The sequence below is a fragment of the Nyctereutes procyonoides genome, unplaced genomic scaffold (assembly GCF_905146905.1).
Source record: "Nyctereutes procyonoides isolate TBG_1078 unplaced genomic scaffold, NYPRO_anot_genome, whole genome shotgun sequence".
Classification (NCBI taxonomy): Eukaryota; Metazoa; Chordata; class Mammalia; order Carnivora; family Canidae; genus Nyctereutes; species Nyctereutes procyonoides.
The window spans coordinates 40,063,752-40,088,026 of NW_026575051.1; the positions used below are offsets into that span (position 1 = coordinate 40,063,752).

Genomic DNA, 24,275 nt, shown 5'->3' on the forward strand with positions numbered 1-24,275 from the left:
GCTACTACGACTTTACAAGGTCAGCAAAGATCATCTGCCTTGTAACAATGTGGATCACCAGTATATATACAGAAGATAAAGGAATCCTCACTTACATAGTCAAATGGCATAAGAATAACAATAGGAAAAGGAAAGCTTACTCTTATTGCTGAAAGAAATAATTACCATTCAACAAATTATACGACATAAAATAGTTAATTCTACAAGATCTCTTTACTTTTATAATTTAATGCTTGAATACTTCTCAAAACAGTAATGAAATTAATTTGTGATTCCGTATTACAAATAATAGTATTCAGAAGATAAATTATCAATTAAGAAGAAAAGGTCAAAAGCATCATTTTATAGATCTAGTTGCAATAACCAACATTTTTTACTTACTAGATGAAACATGTCAGAAAGAAAATCTCCTAAATTTTGGACAACTACAAAAAGATCTCCGAAGAAGAACCAACTTTAAACTCAAAGAGATTTTGAAATGTGTTGCTGATAAAAAAGAATTTTTAGCTTTCTAAAGATTTTACAGGTGGAGAAATAGAAACAATTACCTAGAACTGCCATCACTATGCCATGCTCTCTCTTCCTCTTCAGATGTTCCACCACTGACAGCAACAACCTCACCTTCCTAAGAAATATTTAATACATTTATTGTATATTTTTACAAAACAGCAGCCTAGGATTATTAGAAAATATCAGTGATATCTAATAGTACCAATCATATTAGGATATTTACAATAATTAAAACTCAATTTTAATGAGTTATGAAACAGATCTTATATTTTGATACAATTATTAAATGTATCAAAATCAAAAATGTATCCAGTGAAAAAATGTATCCAATGAAATAATACCTATTAATATTGGTTTCAGAACAATCAAATGATTAACATATTTTCTTTGCTGTTGTTTTTTATGCCTCAATATATCTTCTAGATTGGATTTTATCAAATTCTATAGATAACAATGGGAATCAATTTTTTACTTTTTGAGTCTTTTCAAAATCTTAGTTTTCCTACAGAAGTTTTGAGAAACTTAAATTAGGAGTTTACATTTTATTTATTGACATCATTATTAAAAATAGCTTTATTACATACAAAAAAGAATATTTCAACTTTGGTATTATTTTATCCAAATGGCAGAGGATTAAAAACTGCCCAAACACTGTTTCTCTTTATTAAATATTCTTGACTTAACATAAGATATTCTAGTGAAGCCATTTTGTTTATTTATAAAAATTGTTTTTCAGGGTCACAAGATCTTATTCCATTTCTCCCTTGCTCAAGTAAAATTTTACACTCCAATAAAAAACAAGACCTCAAATTAAGCTTTTACTATATTACACAGAAACTATCCTAAGCATGTATATCCATCACAAAACACTATTGGTGATAGGGAGCAATTACTTAAATAAAAGAAATTAAAACTTAAAAAAGTTAAGAAATTTGCTGTGGGCAGCACAATTAATGAACTAATAAGCTACTCCAAAGCTTAGACTACTTTCTACAAGAATGGTTCAATGTTATTACTTGCTGGGCACAATCAGAATTCTTCAAAATGACAATGAAATATATTACTTTATTAATTAAGTAAAACAGCATATCTTTTGGGCAAAGTTTTCTCTTTTCAATGTTTTAATAATGAAGAATGTGTATTATACACAGCCATTTCACAAAGTTCTGAGAACTAAGCAAATACAGAAAGATCAGAACCCAGTAGTAAATTTTATTCAGCAAATTTAATCTCTGCTCAATAGGAAAAAAAAATTTTAAAAAGTGATTTGATTATTCCCGTCTTTACTGTATATTACTTCTTTAAAGGGAGAGAAAAGAAGTGTACTTCTATGTTCTTAGTACAAAATTAAGAGGTACTATACAGAAGTATAAACTACTTGAAAAAACCCAGGATTCTTTCCATTAATTAATATAATGTGCCCAAAATGATATTCTGTTCTCAATGTACTCCTCTAGAAATTTATTCAATTGTTCTAAAAGGATGTTAAAATATAAGCAAATTAGTTTTGAAGACAAATGAAGGATTTAGTTAACTTTTTTAAGAGATGTACCTGGAACTATGTAAGGTTCTAATAAGCTAAATCGTATCTATTTTATAGAAACATATTATTAAAGAAACATATTAAATCTTTTAAAAATAAACATTTTATAGAGGTAAATAACTAGTTCACATACATTTTATGTGTATATCTAAACTGTCATGTACCAAATTTATATTATTAGCATATTTGGTCTTTTTACCAGATTGGACATATCATTTTGACCCGGCCATCCTAAGACCTAAAGCCACTGGAGATTAAACTTTTCAATTGAAGTTAGCATACTCTTAGTTTCAGTTTTATTGCCATGCCTACAGAAAATTCACTCAGAGAATTTCCATATATGTCTAACATTGCTTCATAAACATATAGTAGTCAACAAGATCGTAGAATCCTTGACCTAACTCGGGGAGAAGGTGATCAGGAAAGCAGGGAGGGACAGGGAGATGTTGTTAAGTACTTAATAAAATTAAGTTGTGATTGCAAATTGATTGCCATTGTTGTAAGAATTTATAATTTAGTAGGAACAGGATATATATGGAAAGAATTACATATAAGGAAAATTTAAAATAAATCGAAAAGGTCATAAACTGTTAGATCAAAACTGAAGCAAAATTAACAAATAAATGTCTGTTAGTAAAAAGTTACAGACTAGAGCTTCATGGTACTACTTTGAAAGATTGGCTTTAGAGTAAAAGGAAGGTGGGTTTAACTCCTGCTCTACCATTTAATAGTTAGGTACACAGATAATCTAAACATCTTTGAACCTCATACATAAAATAGGAAACATTTATATGCATTTATTTTGTGAGTATCAGATTATGAATATGTGTGCCATGCCTGGAACATACATAATGTCTTCAGTAGATGGAAACTATCACTATCATTTTAAGACCTAGAAATACACTATCTTTGAGTTACATCTATAAATAAATCAGTGAATACAGTCACACTAAAAAAAAAAAAATTAAACTGGAAACAAATTTATGTATGTGCTGAGATCTTACATCTGAAGAACTAGTGCCATTTTCTATCTCTTCTGAAGGTCTAGGAGTCTCCTCCAAAGCAGATCTTGTGCGATAATTGTGTTGATTTGCCTGCTGCCGCTTGGATTCTCCAAGATCCAAGAAATGCTCATGAGCATGATTCTGGAAAAAGTAAATTAAATTTATTTAAAGTAGGTTTAAAGAGCATGCTTTTTGTGCTTCAGAAGTTGTATATTTTTTAATTATAAAAAAATCCAGTCATATTTAAGATAGTCACATAAGTAGACTACAGTACCAATTCAAATATTTTAACACTGCCTTAAGTTAAATCACAAGTTTGTGATATCTGAAATTCACTTGGTTTAATAAGTTATAAATTTTTTTTTGCCGGATTAGGTGATACAGACTAAAGGGTTTGTAATTCTAATTCTCCTGTACCCACCTAAACCTAGAGAACAGATACAGAGGACCATGTGTTATGAGGCATATCTTAACAGGCAGAGGCAAAAAACCAAAATGATCACAAAACTACTCTGCCACTATGGGCAAGGACACCAGGTGGATGGCTCTCTCTCTTCTGCTGCAGAATGAATGTAGTAGATGAGAACATAACAATCACCAAAAAAATTAATAAAGTCAAACATGGTGACAGAGATGAAAAAACTCAATGAACTCAAGAATTCACACCTGAAAAAAAAAACTATGTGTGTATATATTAAAAAAAAAAAACCTACTTCCAAAAAAGACTCATCAGATGTATATATACAATATATCATAAATACACATCATTCAATAAGAAAATCTTTAAAGTGACAGAAAATAACTTTGTACCTTTAATTATATCACTTTTTTTTCTTCTCATTAAACTTTGTTTCAATGGGTCTCAAAATTCTGTGACAGATTTCTGGCCTAGTTGTTTCCATTAAAAAGTACTGATTGACTGATTTACTTATTATTTTAAAGACTTATTTATTTTAGAGAGAGAGCACGAGTGGGAGGAGGAGAGGAAGAGAGAATCTCAAGCAGACTACACTCAGCAAAGAGCCGAACTCAGGGTTAGATCTCACAACCCCAGGGGATCCCTGGGTGGCTCAGCGGTTTAGTGCCTGACTTTGGCCCCGGGTGTGATCCTGGAGTCCCAGGATCAAGTCCCACATCGAGCTCCCTGCATGGAGCCTGCTTCTCCTTGTGTCTGTGCCTCTGCCTCTCTGTCTGTGTGTGTGTCTCTCTCATAAATAAATTAAAAAAAAAAATTGCTATATTAAAAAAAAAAAAAAAAAGATCTCACAACCCTGAGATCACGATGAGCCAAAAACAAAAGACAGTGAACTGATTGTGCCACCCAGGCCACTAAAAAGTACTGATTTAAGAACTATTTACCTTAAAATTGCTGCACACTCACACAAACCAAATGGTACACAAAAGATTCTTTCCTTTAAGGTTTTAAAATGCATCATTAACATTAAACATTTTCTTAATATTAAACTTAAATGGCACTTCTACCACTGATTAAAACAGGGTGGAGGTATAGATAATATTCATTTAGCTCTCTGAGCAGACTTGGTGACCTTGCCAGGTTCTGTAGCCTTCCTGTCCACTGCTCTGTTTATACCCATAGTAACTGTCTTATGTCACGAAGAGCCAAATGACCCTGAGGAGAACAGTCATAGAAGCTCTCAAAATACATGTGCCTGCCAGGAACTATATCAACTATGGCAGCATCAACAAATTTCAAGAATTCAGGACTTTCAGCTTACTCCCAAAACAGCAATCAATCTTCTCCTCTGGCTCAGCATACTTGTAAGCAATGTCAAGCTGAAGCTGTGTGACAATTCAGCACAGGTGTATACCCAGCACTGATTTGGCCTGGATGACTCAAGATAATAACCTGAGCTGCGAAGCCAACTGCTTCCATTGGTGGGTTATTTTTGCTGTCACAGCCATAATGCCATGGCAAGCATCTTTTATAAACAGTTCTTGACACAAAAGTCCACATTAGTCCCAGGAAGAGCTTCGCTCAAAGTTTCATAGTCCACGCATTTCAACCAACTTTACTACAATTTTAATGATGACTGGAGCAAAGGTGACCACCACGCCAGGTTTGAACATACCAGCCTCCACTTGGCCCACAGGAACACCACCAATATCACCCAATTTTGTGATCATGGAGGGGCAGGCACAAACATCTGTCAGTTGGAGGAGTTGGTGGCAAGATGTCAAAACTGTTCACAACTCAAGCAGCACGGTTCCATTGGCACTGTCATCTTTACAGGTAACTCTCCATCCCTTGAACCAATGCACATTAGCATTTGCTTCTAGCACGTACCATTCCAACCAGAAATAGACACAAATGCTACTGTGTGGAGATATAGTCAAGTTTCTTAATATAGGTGCTGATCCTTAAAGATTTCCTCGTATTTCTCCTTTTGGTTGTGGGGTGCTCAACGGAATTCATTTTGTTAACAGCAAATAAGTATAAAGTTAGTCAAGTTTATGCTCATTTGCAGTGACTCTCTTTTTCTGTCCAGAAACTTTTAGAGAATGTTGTTTTAAATTTTTTCAAATGTTTCTTACTATAATGTGCTTAGTTGAGGTTTTAAAATTTTTAAATTCTAGATTATTTTTTCCTTATTTATCCTATTTGACACACCATGCCTTTTCTTATATATCCTCTTTGGCGTAACAGCCAGAGGTTGATCTTGGGAAAATTCTGATTATTTTTTCAACTCTTTCCTTCCTCTGTATTTTCTCTTCTTCAAATATTCATTAAATATTGCATATACTACTACTTCTAATCTGTGTGCTCTCTCTACATATATCCTCATACATAATATATAAATCTATGTTTGCTTTTTACACTTCTCTTATCCTTTCCATCATTTCTTCCCCCCTTTTTTTTTAAAGATTTTAAGATTCATGAGACACACACACACAGAGAGAGAGAGAGAGAGAGAGAGAGAGAGAGAGAGAGAGGCAGAGACATAGGCAGAGACATGGGCAGAGGGAGAAGCAGGCTCCATGCAGGGAGCCCAATGTGGGACTGAATCCCAGGACCCCAGGACCATGCCCTGGGCCAAAGGCAGGCGCTCAACCGCTGAGCCACCCAGGGATCCCCCATTTCTTCCCTTGGGAAGAAAGAACTCTGGGAGAGTTCTTCCACTTGGCATTCCAGCTTACATATTCATTTTTCAGTGTCTTTCATTCTTCTAGTCAAGTCATCCAATGAGTTCTCTATTTCAATAACAATGTTTTATCCCAATCTATCTAATATCTAGTATTTCCAGAACTTTTTCTTACATGTTCCAATATCCCCTCCTAGCTCTAAAAATAATCTATTTCAAATATATGTACTATGCATACCATTAGTTTCCCTGTGTTAGTCATGTAAATCCATCTACAATGTGGTTTTGTTCCTCCCATCATGGTCTGTCTTCATAAGTGTGTTAAGGTGCTAATATTGCACTGAGGAGTAGGGGGAAAAAAGCAAAAATCTAAGTCTTGCTTTGTATTTCTAAAAAAGATTCTGGATGTGCCCTTTAGGACCTATATAATACTACAATTTGAGTTCAACCATTCCCTGTTCCTCCATCCACCTCCACTCTCCAGTTCCTTTTCTGAAATCAGTCTTGTACTAGAACCCTGCTTTCCCCCTTCAGCCTTACTCCTGTCTAAAACAGCTACTAGTAATAGCCAAGTGAAATACAAGACATCTTCACATACAAGGACATAAAATTCACTCCACCTAGATTTTCTCTAAAAGGATTACTGGAAGGTTTTCTAATTTTGGGAAATACATAACAGTGTAAGAGGAAATACTGCTCAACTATAATCATAAATTTTGAGTAATATGTGAAGAATGTAATATACTCTGCTTCTTTCATTTAAAATAAATATATTTACCTAAAATTCAAATTCATTTGATTAAAAATTGCTATCTGTCCCATTTTGTAAAGATTTTCCCTCAATTTTATATTTCTTTAGGATAAATTCCAAGTCAAAAAACATTAATGTTTTTGATGCCTTCATAAACAATACAGTGGAAGGGAAAGCTGGTTATCACCAACATCTGTTCTCCTCTTTCTGCACAAGAAAAATGTTCTTTGTAAGGATTTCTTGTGACTAAAAATCTGGCCAATGGCATATCTGGCAAAATGTTGCAGAGCAACTTCACAGAACATTCCTCAAGAGAGTGTATGTACCCTTTGCACTTTCCTTATTTATTTGATCCTCCATCCTTCAGCCTTCAATGAGAAAGCTGACATCTTGAGGCATGAGTTCCAATTCATACATAAGAGAATCAGAAAAATGAAAGAGCTTCAGTTCTCAACACCAAGGTCATCATACTAGGCCTGGACCAACTGACTGAGGCTTTTACATCAGAGATCAATATTATATCCATTACATACATTTTTTAAAGTCACTGTAATTTTGGGACCAAACCTACTGCTAATAATCATATTACTACTATTATTTTAAGTTTCCTAAACAGTTTTTGTATTACTTTATACTTCCCACCTGCATAGTATCTGTTATTAGAAGAAAAAAACACTGCAACAGAGATGAAAAAAATGCCCGTTTCATAATTTGTACACCTTCATGTTTGTTTTCAAACCTTTATCTTCGTAAAATTTGAAAAACAAAAAATGAAGTCATAAACATTACTGTTCTACTTGTTTTTTTCACTTAAAAATACATCATGAACATTTCTCTAAGGCAGTGGAGTTCTATCTCATTTTGTTAAATAGTTGTATAATAATCCATGAGTATATAGATATGACAGCCTACCCCTCTTCTACCAATGGACTCTAAAGTTATTCTAATTGTTGCAAACTATAAATATCTAGTATACAGACACACATATGTACACACATTCACATCAGCACTTTTCTATAAAAAAGTACTCTGGAGAAAAGTACTAATATAGGATTAAAAGCAAGCATATTCTTTTAATTTTAATAGATATCACCATACTCCATCCAAAAAACAGTGGAAGCAATACAAACTCTCACCATCATTACAAGAGTTTATATCCCCATATCCTTGGATTCTAAGCAAAGGATCCAGAAAAGGTTATGCTTCTTAGCCACCATAAAAAAAAAAAAAAACCACCACCAACTACAACAAAGAAAACCCCAGAAAATGAAAGATTACCTCAAATTATACTAATAGGAACTTTTGTGGGGCCCTACTGATCCCAGGGTAGGATACCGTTAATAAAGGAAAATATAAAATAATACTCAAGTCCTTTAAAAACAACTGTCACAAAATAAAAAAAAGTTCTAGAAAAGGACACTAATATTCAGGTTATGGAACCCATATAGAAAAAAGAGAACAAAGCAGAGTCAAGAAACCAGTGACTTTTTGTTTAGATCATTGCTTAGATGGGGACTTATAAATGAAAAGGTGTTCTGTAAGTCTAGCTTGATTCTAAAGCTTTCAAACTAAGGTGGTTTAAAAAAGAAAAGGCATGGAAGAATGAATAATAGTGATTCCTTGACAGTCAAGGAAATAAACACTCCTCTTTCCCAGATTAGGACATATACCAACTGAAATCCACTGGATCCAAAAGTTTTTCCACAGTAGGATAACAGAGAAGCCAACAAGGCAAATAGGAACAGCTTGCTTTTTTTTGTAGAGGAAATGAGATTATTTATAGATACAGAGCTGACTTACCTATGGTAACAGGTATAAAATAGAAAACCAAAAAACAAAACCAAAAAACTGTTTTTAGAATACGTGCAACCAATGGCAGAGCTAAAAAAAAAAAAAAAAAAAAAAAAAAACTTGCTTTGGCTTATGATCTAACTTATTACATTTAATAGGCACATAACAATCGGCATTTGGGGAAAAGGTATACTAGAAGGCAGTAAAATAAAAAAAGTTAAAGTGGTAACAGATAATCTAAAGAGATAATCAAGAATTGACTATATTAACTTTATTCCATTATTCTTTTTACAATGTTAACATTTTTAATTACAAGGGAGCCTTAAAGCAATCACTATACTTATGAAGCAAAAAAGTAATTACTATTTACCTTTGCCACAGTGGGTATTTTATTTTCTTTTGGAACAGTGAGGTGTTTTCTTTTCTCTTCTGATCTGTAAGTTTTTATTTCTTCTTCTCCCTTTGCAGTTCTCCATTCTTCTTGCCTACTGAAAGAGAATTAAAAGCCACACGTTAATCTAGAATTTTTACAACTGATTTCACTCTGAAAGGCACATTCAGTATCAGAAAGGGAATGCTACTCGTGATGTTTTCTTTTCACAAAGAGCATGTGATAAAGATTTCAGAGTTTAAATGAGTAGATCATGAGCTCAACATGTGGCATTAAATGACTGGAATACCAGAAAGATTGTCTACCTGAACTTGATACTACTGCTTCTGTTTTTGGTCTCTGGCAAATAAAGTATTTAGTTCTGGGAATATGGTTATTCCTAAGATAACTACTCCAAGGGTTAGAACTTGGATTTATTTTTTTTAAATTATGTCAGTATAGGGCCAATCTCTCATGCCATACTGATAGCTGGAATCTTAAAAAAAGAGGCACAAGAACACCTTGAGGTTGAACTAATATAACTCGCTAACGCCCTGAAAGAACTATATTCTTTCCAATGAAAAGCAGATCTGGCCTCAGCTACTGAAAAAACTTCAACTCATTCCAGGCACTGAGCTGAAAGTGAGCAACAGAAAAAGTTGAGGAACATTAATTGTGAACTTTAATTTCATGGAACCTGAACTTACAAGGGCAAGATAATTTTTTTTACTTTAATTTCTTATAACTTTAAAGTTTTTGACCTGCAGGGGTATTTAATCTTTGAACTTTAATTTTTCCCTGAAGATTTCAGTTGGAAGGAAGTTAATATTCAAACTTGGAAGAACTCTACAATGTCGATATTTTATTACTAGAGTACATTAATGTCATTTCACTTAATTGCAGAATCTTTAACACAGCTGGTAATAATTCTGAATGGAAAATAAAATGAGTCATTTAAATCCGTAAAAAAAAAAATGGCCTTGATTTAATTTTTTGTTTCATCTTAATTTCTTATTCTTTTTTAATTAAACTTTTTATTGGAATAACTATAGACTCACAACAGTTTTAAGAAATAACAGAAATTCCTTGCCCTTTACTCAGGTTTCCCCATTAGTAGCATTGCAAAACTATAATAAAATATCACAACCCAGATGTTAACATTGATACAACCCACCAATACTATTCAGATTCCCTAGTTTTACTTCTACTCATGTGTTTGTGTATTTAGTTCTATTCACACTCATCAATGTGCACGTTTGTGTATCCATTACCCCAGTTAAGATACAGAATATTTCCATCACCACAAAGATCCCTTGTGTGTACTTTTCATAATGATATTCTCACCTTTCTTTCTTCCCCCTCAACTTCTCCTCTCCCCAAGGTTTAGCAATCACTAATCTGTTCTCTACCTCTATAGGTATTTTAAGAACAGTCCATAAAGTATGTAAACCTTTTTTCTCATTCATCATAATTTCCTCGAGATTCATTCAACCTGTTGTATCAATAGGTTATTCCCTTTTATTGCAGAGTAGCACTCCACAGTGTGGATATAGTTAATCTGTTTAACCAAGCACTCATAAAGGACATCTTGGTTGTTTCTAGGTACTGGCTATTACAAATAAAGCTGCTATACACTTATGTACAGATTTTTCTGTGAACATAAGTTATTTCTTTGGGATAAATGCCCGAGTGCAATCATTGGATATTACAGTAGTCACACATTTAGGTTTTTAAAAAAGTGAAAAAACTGTTTTCTAGAGTGGCCACAATATTTTATTTCCACCATGCATGAGTGATACAGTTTCTCCATACCCTCCTAAGCAATGGGTGATGTTACTGTATTTTGGCCGTTCTTATAGATATATAGAGATTATTTCCTTCTGATTTTAATTTGTATTTCAATAACGGTAATGATGTTAAGTATCTTTTCATGTACTTATTTCCCATCTGCATATCTTCTTTGAAGACATGTCTGTTCAAGTCTTTTGCCCATTTTCTGACTGCATTGTTTTATTTACTGTTGAGTTCTAAGAGTTTTTTATATATTATAGATAATAGTCTTTCATTGGAATCTGATGTGAATGGACTTAATTTTAATTAATGTAATGATAGGTCTGACCCACTTAAGAGCCTTCAAAAGGCAAACTGTAAAAGGTCAATGAGGGGGACATAACCCAGGAAGATTCCTTTTTTTTTTCTTTTCTTTTTTTTTTAAAGATTTTATTCATTTATTCCTGAGAAACACACAGAGAGAGAGAGAGAGGCAGAGACACACAGGCAGAGGGAGAAGCAGGCTCCTTGCAGGGAGCCCAACACGGGACTCAATCCCCGGACTGGGATTATGCCATGAGTCGAAGGCAGAAGCTCAACCGCTGTGCCACCCAGGCATCCCCCCAAGAAGATTCTCAAAGTAAGAGTACCAAGTATTTGGGGCAAAGCTTCAGGAAGGTCAAATATCCTTTGAAGTTATGGTCATAGCCCTACTTGACCACTGGCTCAATGGTCAAGCTCAATGAAAAAGGGATAAAAAGTAAAGAACATATGGAGAGAAACCTCTCCCCTCCCCCCTTCTCCTTCCTTCCACATATTGGGGCGGGGGGACCTTCACCATCAACTAGCAACCCACTCCTGGCCTCTCTTAAACTCTTTACTCATTCTCTCCAGGGGGAAGAAGTGAACTAATTAATTAGTGTGCTCTGGAAGGAAAAACTAGTTTAGTATGGTGGCCTAGTCCTATGTCCTCATTTGCAATGTTTACATTCTGTTCTGCTTTTTTTTTTTTTTTTTTTTATGACAGTCACAGAGAGAGAGAGAGGCAGAGACACAGGCAGAGGGAGAAGCAGGCTCCATGCACCGGGAGCCCGACGTGGGATTCGATCCCGGGTCTCCAGGATCGCGCCCCGGGCCAAAGACAGGCGCCAAACCACTGCGCCACCCAGGGATCCCCTGTTCTGCATTTTTAAGACCCAAGCCCCACTGCCTCACGTGGGGAGAAATACTGTGACCCAGTGGCTATCTGTGTTTGGGATTCAGGACTAGGAACACACTTTCATGCAGATAAAAGCCACATCCTTCACAGTTGTATCAATAACATAAAGTGCCATTCTGATTTCATATCTCATTCTTTTGTATTTTCAGTTACTTTGGGAACCATTGTTAAGATGGGTGTTACTTACCACACCCTCTTCAAACCATAACATTAGAATTAAAATGTGGACAAAAATCCAACTAAAAATATATTATGGGAGTTAATTTTTTATTTTATTTTATTAAAAGATTTTATTTATTTATTCATGAGAGACACAGAGACAGATGGAGAGGCAGACACACAGGAAGAGAGAGAAGCAGGCTCCATGCAGGGAGCCTGATGTGGGACTCAATCCCAGGAGCCAGGATCACGCACTGGGCTAAAGGCAGGTGCTAAACCGCTGAGCCACCCAGGGATCCCCAGTTAATTTTTTATTAAGGACATCTGAGTATACTTGTTATCAGCTAAAGTTATTGTTCAAACTTATACTTTATTTGTATAGTTCTTAAATCCTAACACAAATCTTAAGTACTGTCCAAATAGCATAACCTATATAAACATTCAGGTTAAAAGTATTTTTAAAATTATATAATTACTATCTTTTGAGCTTAAGAACCAGAAAATCCTAAAATCAAATTTACATTTTGATCTTCATGTCTTTATTATAGTATAGTATTATATTCTGTACAGTTGACCATTGAACAGTTTAAAACTATGTGGGTCCACTTACATGCGGATTTTTTTTACACTAGAGTAGCATAAATGTATTTTCTCCTCCTTCTGATTTTCTTAGTAACATTTTTTTCTCAAACTTACTTTATTGGAAGAATATATATAAATACATATAAAATACAAAATATGTGTTTGCTGTTTGTTATCAGGCTTCCAGTCAATATGAGACTACTAGCAGTTGAGTTTTTGGGTAGGCAAAAGTTATATGCAAATTTTTAATTGTGCAGAGGGTCAGCATCCCTATTCCCATGTTGTTCAAGGGTCAACCATAGTTATTAGTTGGGTTCACATGGACCACATTCATGAATACTGCATTACTAAGTTATGAATATAAAAGTTCCTTCACAACATGGACCTTGAGAATAGAATTATATCAAATCAATATTTAATTTATAAATCTGTATATTCAAACATAATTAAAGAATTATTTCAGTATATAAAAAATGTTTATATAATGTGTTACCAATAAATAATATCACATATTTTCACTATAACGTATCTGAATATGACATGGTAAGATCTATAAAAAATTATAAAAAAATTCATGAAATGTGTTTTAAGACACAGTTAAACAAGATAAGCTAAGTTTTAAATATACTACTCACCTTAATACATCCCCTCCCATCCATATCTTTTACATGAAACATTCTAGAACAGGACTTAACTGAAACTTAATTTTCTTCCAGCCATGACTAGTTTAAAATACTAGCTCTTCAGATAAATTTAAAATAAATTACAAACCTAAAACAGTACCTTGAAGGTTATAATTCAAAATAATGAACATAAACAACAGTGGTGCATAAAATTTCACAACTCCCCTTACCTGGCTATACCAGTTGATAGCTCAGGTACCACCACCCTTCGACTCCAAGCTACCAGATCTCGCTCTGTGGCTATTTCACTTCTTGGTGCGTTGCTGTGCATTTGCCGTACACCTTCAATTTGCCCACTACGTCTTAGTCCTACGTTTGGTGGTGAATGAACCTCTGAGGTAGAACTTACAGAGCCTAAATGAAAAATTAATATAGTAAATTCTATTTAAAAACATTAGTTTATAAAAGAAAATAAAATCTACATTATCTTTCACATGAAATGTCACATTATGGCAAATTAATTACCAAATTAGGAACCAAACCACAGGTAAAAATTTAATGAAAAAACATGGCTATTCAGTTAATTAGCTAAACTAATGAGTAACATTTTTTTCATGTAAAATAATTCTTAAAAAAAATCATTAATTTCTTCAAAAACGGTTTGTATTTTGGGAAAACGAGATAAGAAGCAAAAACAGACAAACCCAAGAATGTCTGTGGTTCATAAACTTGCTTTAACTTTTCTCTGAAAATAATATGTGACAATAAGAGCAGTGAGATACAGGAGAGTGTGGTGTATATTCCATACATTATTGAATAAATTTATTTTCAAAGTTTTTCTAGATTCTACATGTTTACTATAGGAATCTGAAAGAATATACATATTTAAAGATTCATTGTCTACAGTTCGAAACCTTCTATTACGAACATTTTCTTAGGCATTATGTATTTTTTAAAAGATGTCATTCTGGCAGCCTAATATTTCATTTTATGGATGTGCCATACTTTGTTTAATCACTTCTTTACTACTGGGGGATTAAACTATTACAATTTTAAAAATATTTCACTTGAGGCAATCAATGCTTACCTCTACTTAAACGGCTGGTATTACTGATACCTGCTTCACTAGAACGTCTCAGGTCTTGCTCCTGTTGTAGTCTTTGAATCATGCTATCCAATGGGCTAATATCCTGGTTTGCTTGCTGACTTAAAACTTGGTTCAGTCCTATATAATACCACACAAAATGCTAAGAATATTTTAGCCCACTAGTCAAACCATTTTACTAATTAAGCTCACTTTGAGTTCAAATTTAATATAAATTTTACTTGAGTAAAAGACCTAAAAAGATCTAAAATGATAAACTTTGAAATGATAGCAGTAAAATATACATACATACACACACAACCAGGAATATGTTCAAACCTAATTACAAACAACAATGACAAGGATTAAGATTTACCAAGTACTTATGGTTCAGGCACTCATATTATCCCCACAATAATGCAGTTAGATATGTAGTATTAATTCCACTTAGAATAAGAAAACCAAAATAACTACTCAAAGCCACATATCTGATAAATGACAAAAGTGGAATTTCATCTTAGATCAGTTTCTTTGAAAAAAAGGCAAATCTGATTACCAACTTTCTCAAAAAACAAAATGAAACGAAACCTTTACTATTTCATTTATTAAGCAAATTCCTGATTGTCTATTACATGTTAGGAACTATGAAGTAAAGTTGCAGTGGTGAACAGGACATTAAGGTCCTTGACTTCACGCAGCTAACATTCTAATGGGAGAATTAAACAATAAACCCTTACATAAATGCAAACTGAAAAATGTTAAAAGATGATGAAAGAGGGTTGCCTGGGTGGCTCAGTCAGTTAAGCATCTGCCTTCAGCTTGCATCATGATCTCAGGGTCCTAGGACCGAGCCCCATGTTGGGTGCCCTGCTCAGCGGGGAGTCTGCTTCTCCCCCTCTACTCCTCCCCCACTCATGCTGGAGGAGCTCACACACATTCTCTCTCTCTCTCTTGCTCAATCTCTTTCAAATAAATAAATAAAATCGTTTTTTAAAAGAAAGATGATGATGGAGAAAATGGGGAATAGAGACAGGAACACTTACAGTGAGACAGAAAAAGTCAAAGAAGCTGTCTTTGAGAGATAGAATTTGAGCTAAGACTTGAAGAAAAAGAAGAATTAGTGAAGAGCAAGAAAAAAGACACTTCAGATAGAATGCAAGAGTTGGAACAAAGACTCTGAGGTAGGGAGGAACTTGGTGTGTTTTAACTCACCCTAATTTTCCAGCATTAACTTTCACCTGTATCAGTCATATAGGACTACCTGACTCTTCTGCTCTCCTAACTGGATGAAAACTTTCATGCTTTGGAGCTTTTAACCACAATACTCACAATTCAAGTATAAACATGATAAACACCAACTTATCCGTCAAGCATCAACTAAAATGGCATCCCTATATTTCCTCTGTGAAATCTTTCCAGACTACCCCTGAATTAGTGCTATCTTCCTTCATTTTCTCAAACAATATATACATATTAGTACTCAGGCCAATATAAAAAGGAAGCCCACTAGTTAGTTCCACAAAAGCATGATTGCCTTATTTAGTATTCTAAGTCTAGCATAATGCTAGGCATATAAAAATTTTCAATCCTGCTGAATGAATAAAAAAACCGTGTAAGTGTTATAAAATATATGAAAGCACTGCCATGATAGAAGGGAGCAGTTAATATCAGGTGTGTGGGCATATAAGAAATGATGTGATGATATCAGACATTTAGAGTGGGCTAAGAAAAGATACAAAGGAGATTCTGAAACGAAGAATTGGTAAGGAAGATCTAAGGGAAAATTACAGGTACTAAGCACATAATGTTATTTCATTTTATAAGAGAAGACTAAAATTCAATAAGATAAAAATAACTTGTCCAAGGTCACAAAGCTAGAGAGTGGTAAAAGTAGAGGTAAAAGTTAAGATGCCTGTGACTGCTTCCTTCCTGTTAGGATGCTGAGGAAACCGCTCATGTTTATACATCAGTGACTAATCTGATATTGCTCAAGTTACAACTGATGAAGCATTCAAATATAAATGTAACAGTGTAAATATAATAAAACTGAGTTCAAGCATTACAATACGCATCTATTTTTACTTAATTCTAAGGGATTTCCCAAAATAAATTTTACCATAGATCTAGATTTACAAATAGAAAAATAGTTACAAATGATGCTGAAGATTTTTTAAAAAGTATCTTTCTTCTGTCTTATATTTTGCTTGATTAAATAAAAAATAATGAAAGAAATTGATGTTTACCTTGAATTCTGTGACCTAGAATACTTAAAAACTGTATGACTTTACCTTGAAGCCATTATCATTGCTATAGGTTCTCTTATGGTCCTGTACTAATAAAGGGTGTCTAATTCCTTTTCAAGATCAGATACGGAAGAAAGAACAATGGACTAAGAGTCAGAGCTGCATTGGAGTCCCTGTGGTTCTGTGCACTTTAACTGGAACAGACTTATATTAAATTTTCATTTTCTCCACTTTTAGAATAAGGATATCATAAGGTACCCTTTACGAGGTATTATTTCTGAAAGTCCTATACAAAAAGTTAAATGGAGGAAAAATGTAATAACCATGAAAATTAAGTAGCACTGATATTTTTAATGAGTCCTTTCCTCATTTCCTTGTGCCCGAAATCTCAACGTAGGTACCTATTTCGAGACCTGGGCAAGATCTGATACTTCCTAGTTCCCCTCAGAGACTAAAGACATTTATCTTAATTTTAGTCCTATAATCAAGACTTCTCTAAATAATTGTAACTGCTCTAATCTGAATACCTGCCTAGAATTCTTGAATACTATCAGTTGTTCTTAGAGTCTTTGAGTTCATGCTATGTCCATGTAGTATGAGACATTTTAATTTCACATACTCCAGACATTCAGGTCTATTAGATTGTACTACTCTCCACAAGTAGCAGCAGCGACTATTCTTCCAATGCTTCTCCTAACCCTCCATCCTGAATGGGCATGGCCACTGTCAGGAGCAGACCCTCCTATCCAATATGTTCATCTTCATTGCAATTTCATGCCCAATCCTGAAAGGAACATAAGAGATGGGCTCTCTGTAATGCAGTGAGATGGTTTTTCTGCACAACTTACAGAATCTAAATTCATTATTTAAAAGTTATTCATTATATATTACATCCCATATGTATCCTTTCCATCTACTTAGAAGTTCTGTCCATTATGCTGGAGTTCAGAACTTAAAATATTTTCATAAATTTTTCTCTTTAAAAAAAATTTATTTGACAGAAAAAATGAGAGCACGAGTGGTTTGGGCAGAGAGAGAGGGAGAAAGAATCTGAAGCAGACTCCACAATGAGGGCGGAGTCTGACTCAGGGCTCAATCCCATGACTGTAGATCATGACCTGACCTGATACCAAGAGTTGGGTGACCTGATCTGATACCAAGAGTTGGGACGCTTAATGGACTGAGCCACCCAGGCCCCTCTCATAAATTTTTCTAGTCTTTCAACTCCCTTTCAATTCTTCAACTAATTTGACTTTTGCCCCCCATTATTTCACTAAAAAAGCTCTCAACACTTTCATCCCTATCTTACTTAAAATTTTAAAAGTTGATCACTTCTTAAAACAATCTTCAATATGAATAGGCTATCTAGTCTTATTCTCTCTTCACATCATAAATTATCCCCTTTAATAACATTTATCACAAGTTTTAACTATTTGTTTATAACTATGTTTATTAATCTTACTCTGTGAAAACAAGGAAGGTGTCTGATTAGTTCACTACTGAATACCAGTTTAGGTGTCACAGAAAAGATGAATAAACAAATAAATGACCAAGATTATTGCTTTAACTCTCCAATGTTCCTTAATTATCCTGTAGTACATACTTCAGCATTATTCAAAGGACATTAGAAAAATTTTTTAAGATTTAAAAATCATTTTACTTCTCATTTGTTCAAAACAATAACAAAGCTTTACCAATTAGCAATTTTATAAGACATCATTAGAAATGGAAAATTTGATTATCTATGAAAATGAGCACTTACCTGAGGAAGTCACTCCCATTTGAGGGATGAGTTGCTCTTCCCTGCAATTTTCACGACCAGGAACTAGTCTCTGATATCTTGATGGATGAGGATTACCATCAACATCAACCAAAAAAGGGGGAGGCATGAGATGAGGTGCTTGCTGAGTCTGTTCATCTAATACAAAATTGTTGGCATCACGAATAAGGGGCCGATAATCACTGTGAAAGAACATCTGATCTGCTATCTGAAAAAAGAAAGGTCCACAGAAGATTGGAAAAATAAAAATTTATCACTTTAAATTTCTAATGAAAGGCAATGTCTTAATGTAAATCATGGTATTAAGCAACAACATAAAAGAATATTCTTTGAGTTTATGATAAGTCTTTACTATATTCCAACATTAATTTTTTTTTTTTAAGATTTTATTTATTTATCCATGAGAGACACAGAGAGAGAGGGAGGCAGAGACACAGGCAGAGGGAGAAGCAGGCTCCACGCAGGGAGCCTGATGTGGGACCCAATCCCGGGACTCTGAGATCATGCCCCGAGCCAAAGGCAGATGCTCAACTGCTGAGCCACCCAGGCGTCCCTCCTACATTAAATTTCATGATCAGAAAAGCAGTTGCTTTGAATTTTCTCTGTAACAAAAGATTGCATACATAAAACACTAACAGGATAATTAAAGTTGTGTAATTTCAAATTAAATGGTAAAATCAAATCTAGGTATAAATCATTCAGCAGTACTACTACTACTTTCATAGAGCTACCATTATCTTATTTTTTAAACTATTAAACATACTAATTGTCTGTTTTAGCATTTTGCAAAGGGAAATCATTCAATTAACTTATTCTTTGAATTAAACTCTAATGAAATCCCTTATACAATTTAAGAAAACCCCTAAGTATTCAATAAATGTGACTTATATAGTATTAACATAAAAATCAACATGGTGTGATTTTCTAACAGTTGATGAGCATTTTCTACATTTTTTGAAATGACACAAAATGATTAATGTGAACTCATACCTGACACATCTATAGCTTCATAATTTTATAGGTTTATTTGGAATTTCTTAAACTATGAATTGTTCAATTTTTAAGTCTTTTAATCACTATAAGGCTCTTTAGTATTTAAAAATATTAGCTACCATCAGTAGGCCATACATTTTTGAGAACCACATGAAAGTCACAGATTTATACCCAGATAAATACATTTTATCCATATAAATAAAACATTTTACATAATTTCAGAGTCTATGGACTATCTCTCCCATCCTTGGCTTTAGAATTACAATGTACATTGCTCTAGCAGGCTAAGTAAAGATTAAATAAGATCTAATTATCATCTAATGTCTATTACAGAGAACAGGAATTTAACTGCTGTATATACCCTCTCTCTAAAACTTAAGTCCCTAGAATACTTAAAATATGATTGATTCTTCAAGTTTGAGGTTGAAAGCATAAATGATGCTTATCCACCCTGAAGAAATACAACCCCTAACCATCCATGGATTTAAAACAAAATAACTCAAAAACCCCCAAACAAAAAAAACCCATACAGAATCATGATACTCTACCTTGTCATATTTACTACTGGAGCCAAAGCCAAAAATTAGAAGATGTCCATGAGAGTCTGTGCATGCAAAATGCTGACCATCAGGAGAGCATTTGCAGTCAAATACTGCACCATGTCCTTGGCCTTCAATCTGAAATATATTTAACCAACAATGAGAAAGTTGCCATTAAAATATAAAGAACTGGTCACTACTGTTATTAAAATTTTATGGTAAAAGAGATGTAGAAGTATACATCCCAATGAAGTGAAGATTATGTATAGCACAGTATAGTAACAAAATTTTTGTGAATATTCATGAAAAGTGCCAGATCAACAGCCTTGAAAAACAAAGTATTGTTTTTATGCACACACAGACCAGACAAAATTCAGAAAATAGAACATCAATTTCCCCCACCCATAGAATTCTGCTTCATGTCTTTAAGCCACATTTACAATGTAATTGCACCTTACATTCCATCTTATCTGCATTTAATCAAGCCCTTTCAGCAAAGGCTGACAATGTGTAGCGATTTTTTTGTTAACTCTTGGAAGAAGTAGCCAGAGATCATTGCTCACAAGACACTAAATTTTTTTTCTTTTTGGTAATAAATTCCCTTGATGGTCTGACTCATCTTTTAAATGGTGAATTTCAAAGGTTAAAGAAAAGGTTTTTTTTACCTGATAATTGTTTTCTGTTTTCCAGTTCCATTAATCCAGAACGAATGGGTTTCTCCCTGCAACCTGTCAATCAAACAGAGGTGGCCAATCACCACTCTGAATTTTTTTTGCTCTCAGTGCTTCTTCAGACTATGTTCCAGTTGAAAACTTCTTTAGCAGTGTTCTGAAAGAGGTAAAAGTTCTAGCCTATCTAAAGCACATCTAGGGACTGAATTTCAGAAAACAACTAAAATAGGGAGTTGACTCCCTAACAAATAACAACTAAGGATGATTTTCAACAAATGCGATTGGATTTCTGGATTAGCAGAATCGGAACACACACACATTATCAGGTAAGAAATACCTCCTCTCTGTTCCGGTATCCACTGATCTAGAACAATTGAATTTTACTAGCAATATCCCAATATTCCAGGAAATGCTTTGAAAAGAGAGAAGTGGTAATTTTCTTTCGTTAGTGTTAAAAAATGGCACAGGAATGGATGTGCAGTTCACCAAATATGGAAGTGAAATTAAAATTTAGAAGAAGAATAGTTGATTTCTTAAGGAAAGTTTTCATTTTGGTCAAAAGAGAAACTATCACTCTAAAAGAAAGGGCTCTGCCTAAAAAGTTATTAATATATTATCACAAATGGGATTGACTCAAAAAGAAAACTAGTTTTTCTTTAGCATGTTGAAAAGAAGGAAAGAGTGCACTGGTGTTTATTAATGGTATTTTGTAAAGTGATAATAATAGAAAAGAAATAAGAATAACTTTCCTTAAAATTAATCATATGCAAGAAAATCAGTAAACTTATCTGATGACTAATACACTTAAAGATTTACCATACAAACAAGAAAATGAGTCATAAGTGAAACAGGATCATTTCTCAGTTGTGAAGAAAGTTGGAGGATAAGACAGCAGACAAGGGAAATGATTCCAACTCTAGCTTAAAATTGTTCAAAAATGAGAAAGTATACAACTATTTCTCCCAATTAGTACACAAGTATTAGTAGATAAGTATAACTTGGTATTTGCCAAACATGAGAGACTAAAACTGCAGGAATGTCAGGATTCAGGTCTCTTTCAATGTTTTCTAGGCAAAATAAAAATTACATGAACTGTTGTAAATAAGTAGCCACTTGAAAAAAGTTTACCTCTAGATAGAATTTTACATAAAAAATTCAAGATTAAGAATTCAAATTGCCTTGGTTATGTGTTAGATGTTTTTATCTCAGTTCAAAATTTCACAAAAGATGAAAAACAAAAAAGCAACAACTTATAAATCTACTCTAATAAATACTTCCAGAAATGTAATGGTATTATTGTAAGCCTATGTTTACAATTCTAAGTACAGAGTAGAACAGAGGAAGAGATCTGAAAGAAGTCTGACTCAGCAATGACAAAGGATGTTAGAAAGATGTTCACAAGTATGATATCCTTCATTGATGTTTAGGCAACCTTGTGCTGCATTTTCTCCTTTTCTTGTGTGGGGTGACTATATGAGGATTAATCAACCCTATATCTATGCTATCTACTAATGTTGCCAAATTTATAGTAGATCTCTAAAAGAATAGGAGATGTGGAACTTAGAAAACTTTTAAAAACGCAAAGAAAAGATATTAATCTTACTGAAGATCACTGCATTTCCTATATAACACATGACGTTTGAATATGGCAGGATAGTATCAATTTTCTTGGTATAAGGCACCTGTGTAACTTCGAAGTGATTTTTATATGGACAAAATAAAAGTTTATTTCCAGAACATCAGAAAAAAGTAAAAGCACATTATTTGGCTTAACCATTATTCATTAAAGAGGCACTGAAAGAATCCACTCATGAATCCATTAGAAAAGTTGTCCATAACCTTATTAATTAAAATGCTAAGTTTATCTTTAGTAATGGCTCCTCCAATAATAAACGTAACTACAAAATGCAGACTAGGCTTTCCAGTTGATACAAAGTAGAAAAATATTTTACTTTCCTTTTATAAATAAATACACTGTAACTGTTTTTATGATTATGCTGTGATTAAGCCAACCAAAAAAGAAAGTTAAGTATTTCTTTCTGAAATGATTTCACCAAATCAAGTTTAAAGTATTTAGGAGAATTCCCAAAGAAAAAAATTTACTAATGAAGGCACTTTTGAATATTTGTATATAATTAAAAAACAATGAAGCTTATATTCAAAAACCAAAAGGATGAAGGGGAGCCTGGGTGACCCTGTGGGTTAAGCATCCCCACTCTTAGTTTCAGCTCAGGTCATGATCCCAGGGTCCTGAGATTGAGCTATGTGTTTGGCTCCGCCCTCAGCACAGAGTCTGCTTGTTCCTCTCCCTCTGCTCCTCCTCCGGCTCTCTCTCTTGCTCTCTCTCAATTAAATAAATGAAATCTTAAAAACAACAACAACAACAAAAAACAAACCAACAACCTCGAAAGGATGAAAATATCTTCTCTATCCATATTAAAGTTATATAAGCCCCTTACAAAATTAAATGTGCTGTTTAACAAAAGAATAAGTCAACATACAATTTAATATTGTATTTAACTTATGCTATTATTTAATGTATGCTATAGAAAACTAAAAACCAGAAAGAAAGGAAATACTAATGATAAATTTTCAAAGTGAATTTTAGATGAACTACCTCTCATAAAATTAAGCATGCTTAAGAAACATTTGGGACATATGTAAAAACAGACCACACAATAAAACTCATACACATTAAATCACAATAAGAAAAGCTGAGAAAATCCGGGCCATGCTATTTACCAATAAGTGCAAAAATAAAAAATTTATTCAGCAATTATGATACAGTTATTTTATTTTTAAAACAAGAGATGAAAGGATTGGATGAGTTAAAATAATAATAATTCTTTTGTAGGGAAATTCTCATACTGACTAAAGAATTCTAGAAATATTTCCAAGAAATGAGTAGCAAAATCTTAATAATTTAGAGGTGTACAATGAATTTGAAAAAATACAAAACCTAATGAGTTAAGAGCTTTGATGATGATGTCATATTTAATGAAGAATACTAGTACCTTTTTCAAGGCAGAATATACTGTCACAGCTTCTAATGTAATTTTTGTGAAGCAGAAAGATGAATAATTAAAGATGAATAACTCAAATGAGGTCTAAGACCTAAGAGACTTCTCTGATAATGGGCAAATCACCTAATCTTCTGTGAAATGATGGAAATAATCCAAATATCATCAGAGTCCTATCCCTTTCTAAAATTCTAATATCTGATATTTAGGAAGACATTTTGGAAGAATTGGACAAATCTGGAAATGAGATTCCAAAAGCACTAGATTCTAAAAGCACTAGAATGTAGACTAAAATTATACAGGGTCTAAGTTAAGTTACATCAATCATGAGTAACACACATGAATATTAGAGGTATGTAATCCTAGAGAAACCCAATACAAATTAGGAACATGGGCTATCTTTTTAAAAAAAAAAAAAAAAGATTTTATTTATTTATTAATGAGAGACAGAGAGAGAGAGAAAAAGAGAGAGAGTCAGAGACGCAGGCAGAGGGAGAAGCAGGCTCCATGCAGGGAGCCCGA

At 33.6% G+C, this 24,275-nt stretch overlaps 1 protein-coding gene across 4 annotated transcripts in view; it reads right to left on the reverse strand.

The window, feature by feature from the left end:
• PHIP (pleckstrin homology domain interacting protein) overlaps positions 1-24,275 on the reverse strand; it is a 131,865-nt gene that overhangs the window by 42,806 nt on the left and 64,784 nt on the right. For all 4 annotated transcript variants that reach the window (XM_055329686.1, XM_055329684.1, XM_055329687.1 and 1 more), the window contains 7 exons: positions 20,072-20,200; positions 18,513-18,738; positions 14,511-14,648; positions 13,654-13,837; positions 9,071-9,188; positions 3,058-3,198; positions 549-625 (listed from right to left, as the gene is read on the reverse strand). In XM_055329686.1, the coding sequence (XP_055185661.1) occupies positions 549-625; positions 3,058-3,198; positions 9,071-9,188; positions 13,654-13,837; positions 14,511-14,648; positions 18,513-18,738; positions 20,072-20,200 (1,013 nt within the window). The remainder of the gene's footprint in view (positions 1-548; positions 626-3,057; positions 3,199-9,070; positions 9,189-13,653; positions 13,838-14,510; positions 14,649-18,512; positions 18,739-20,071; positions 20,201-24,275) is intronic.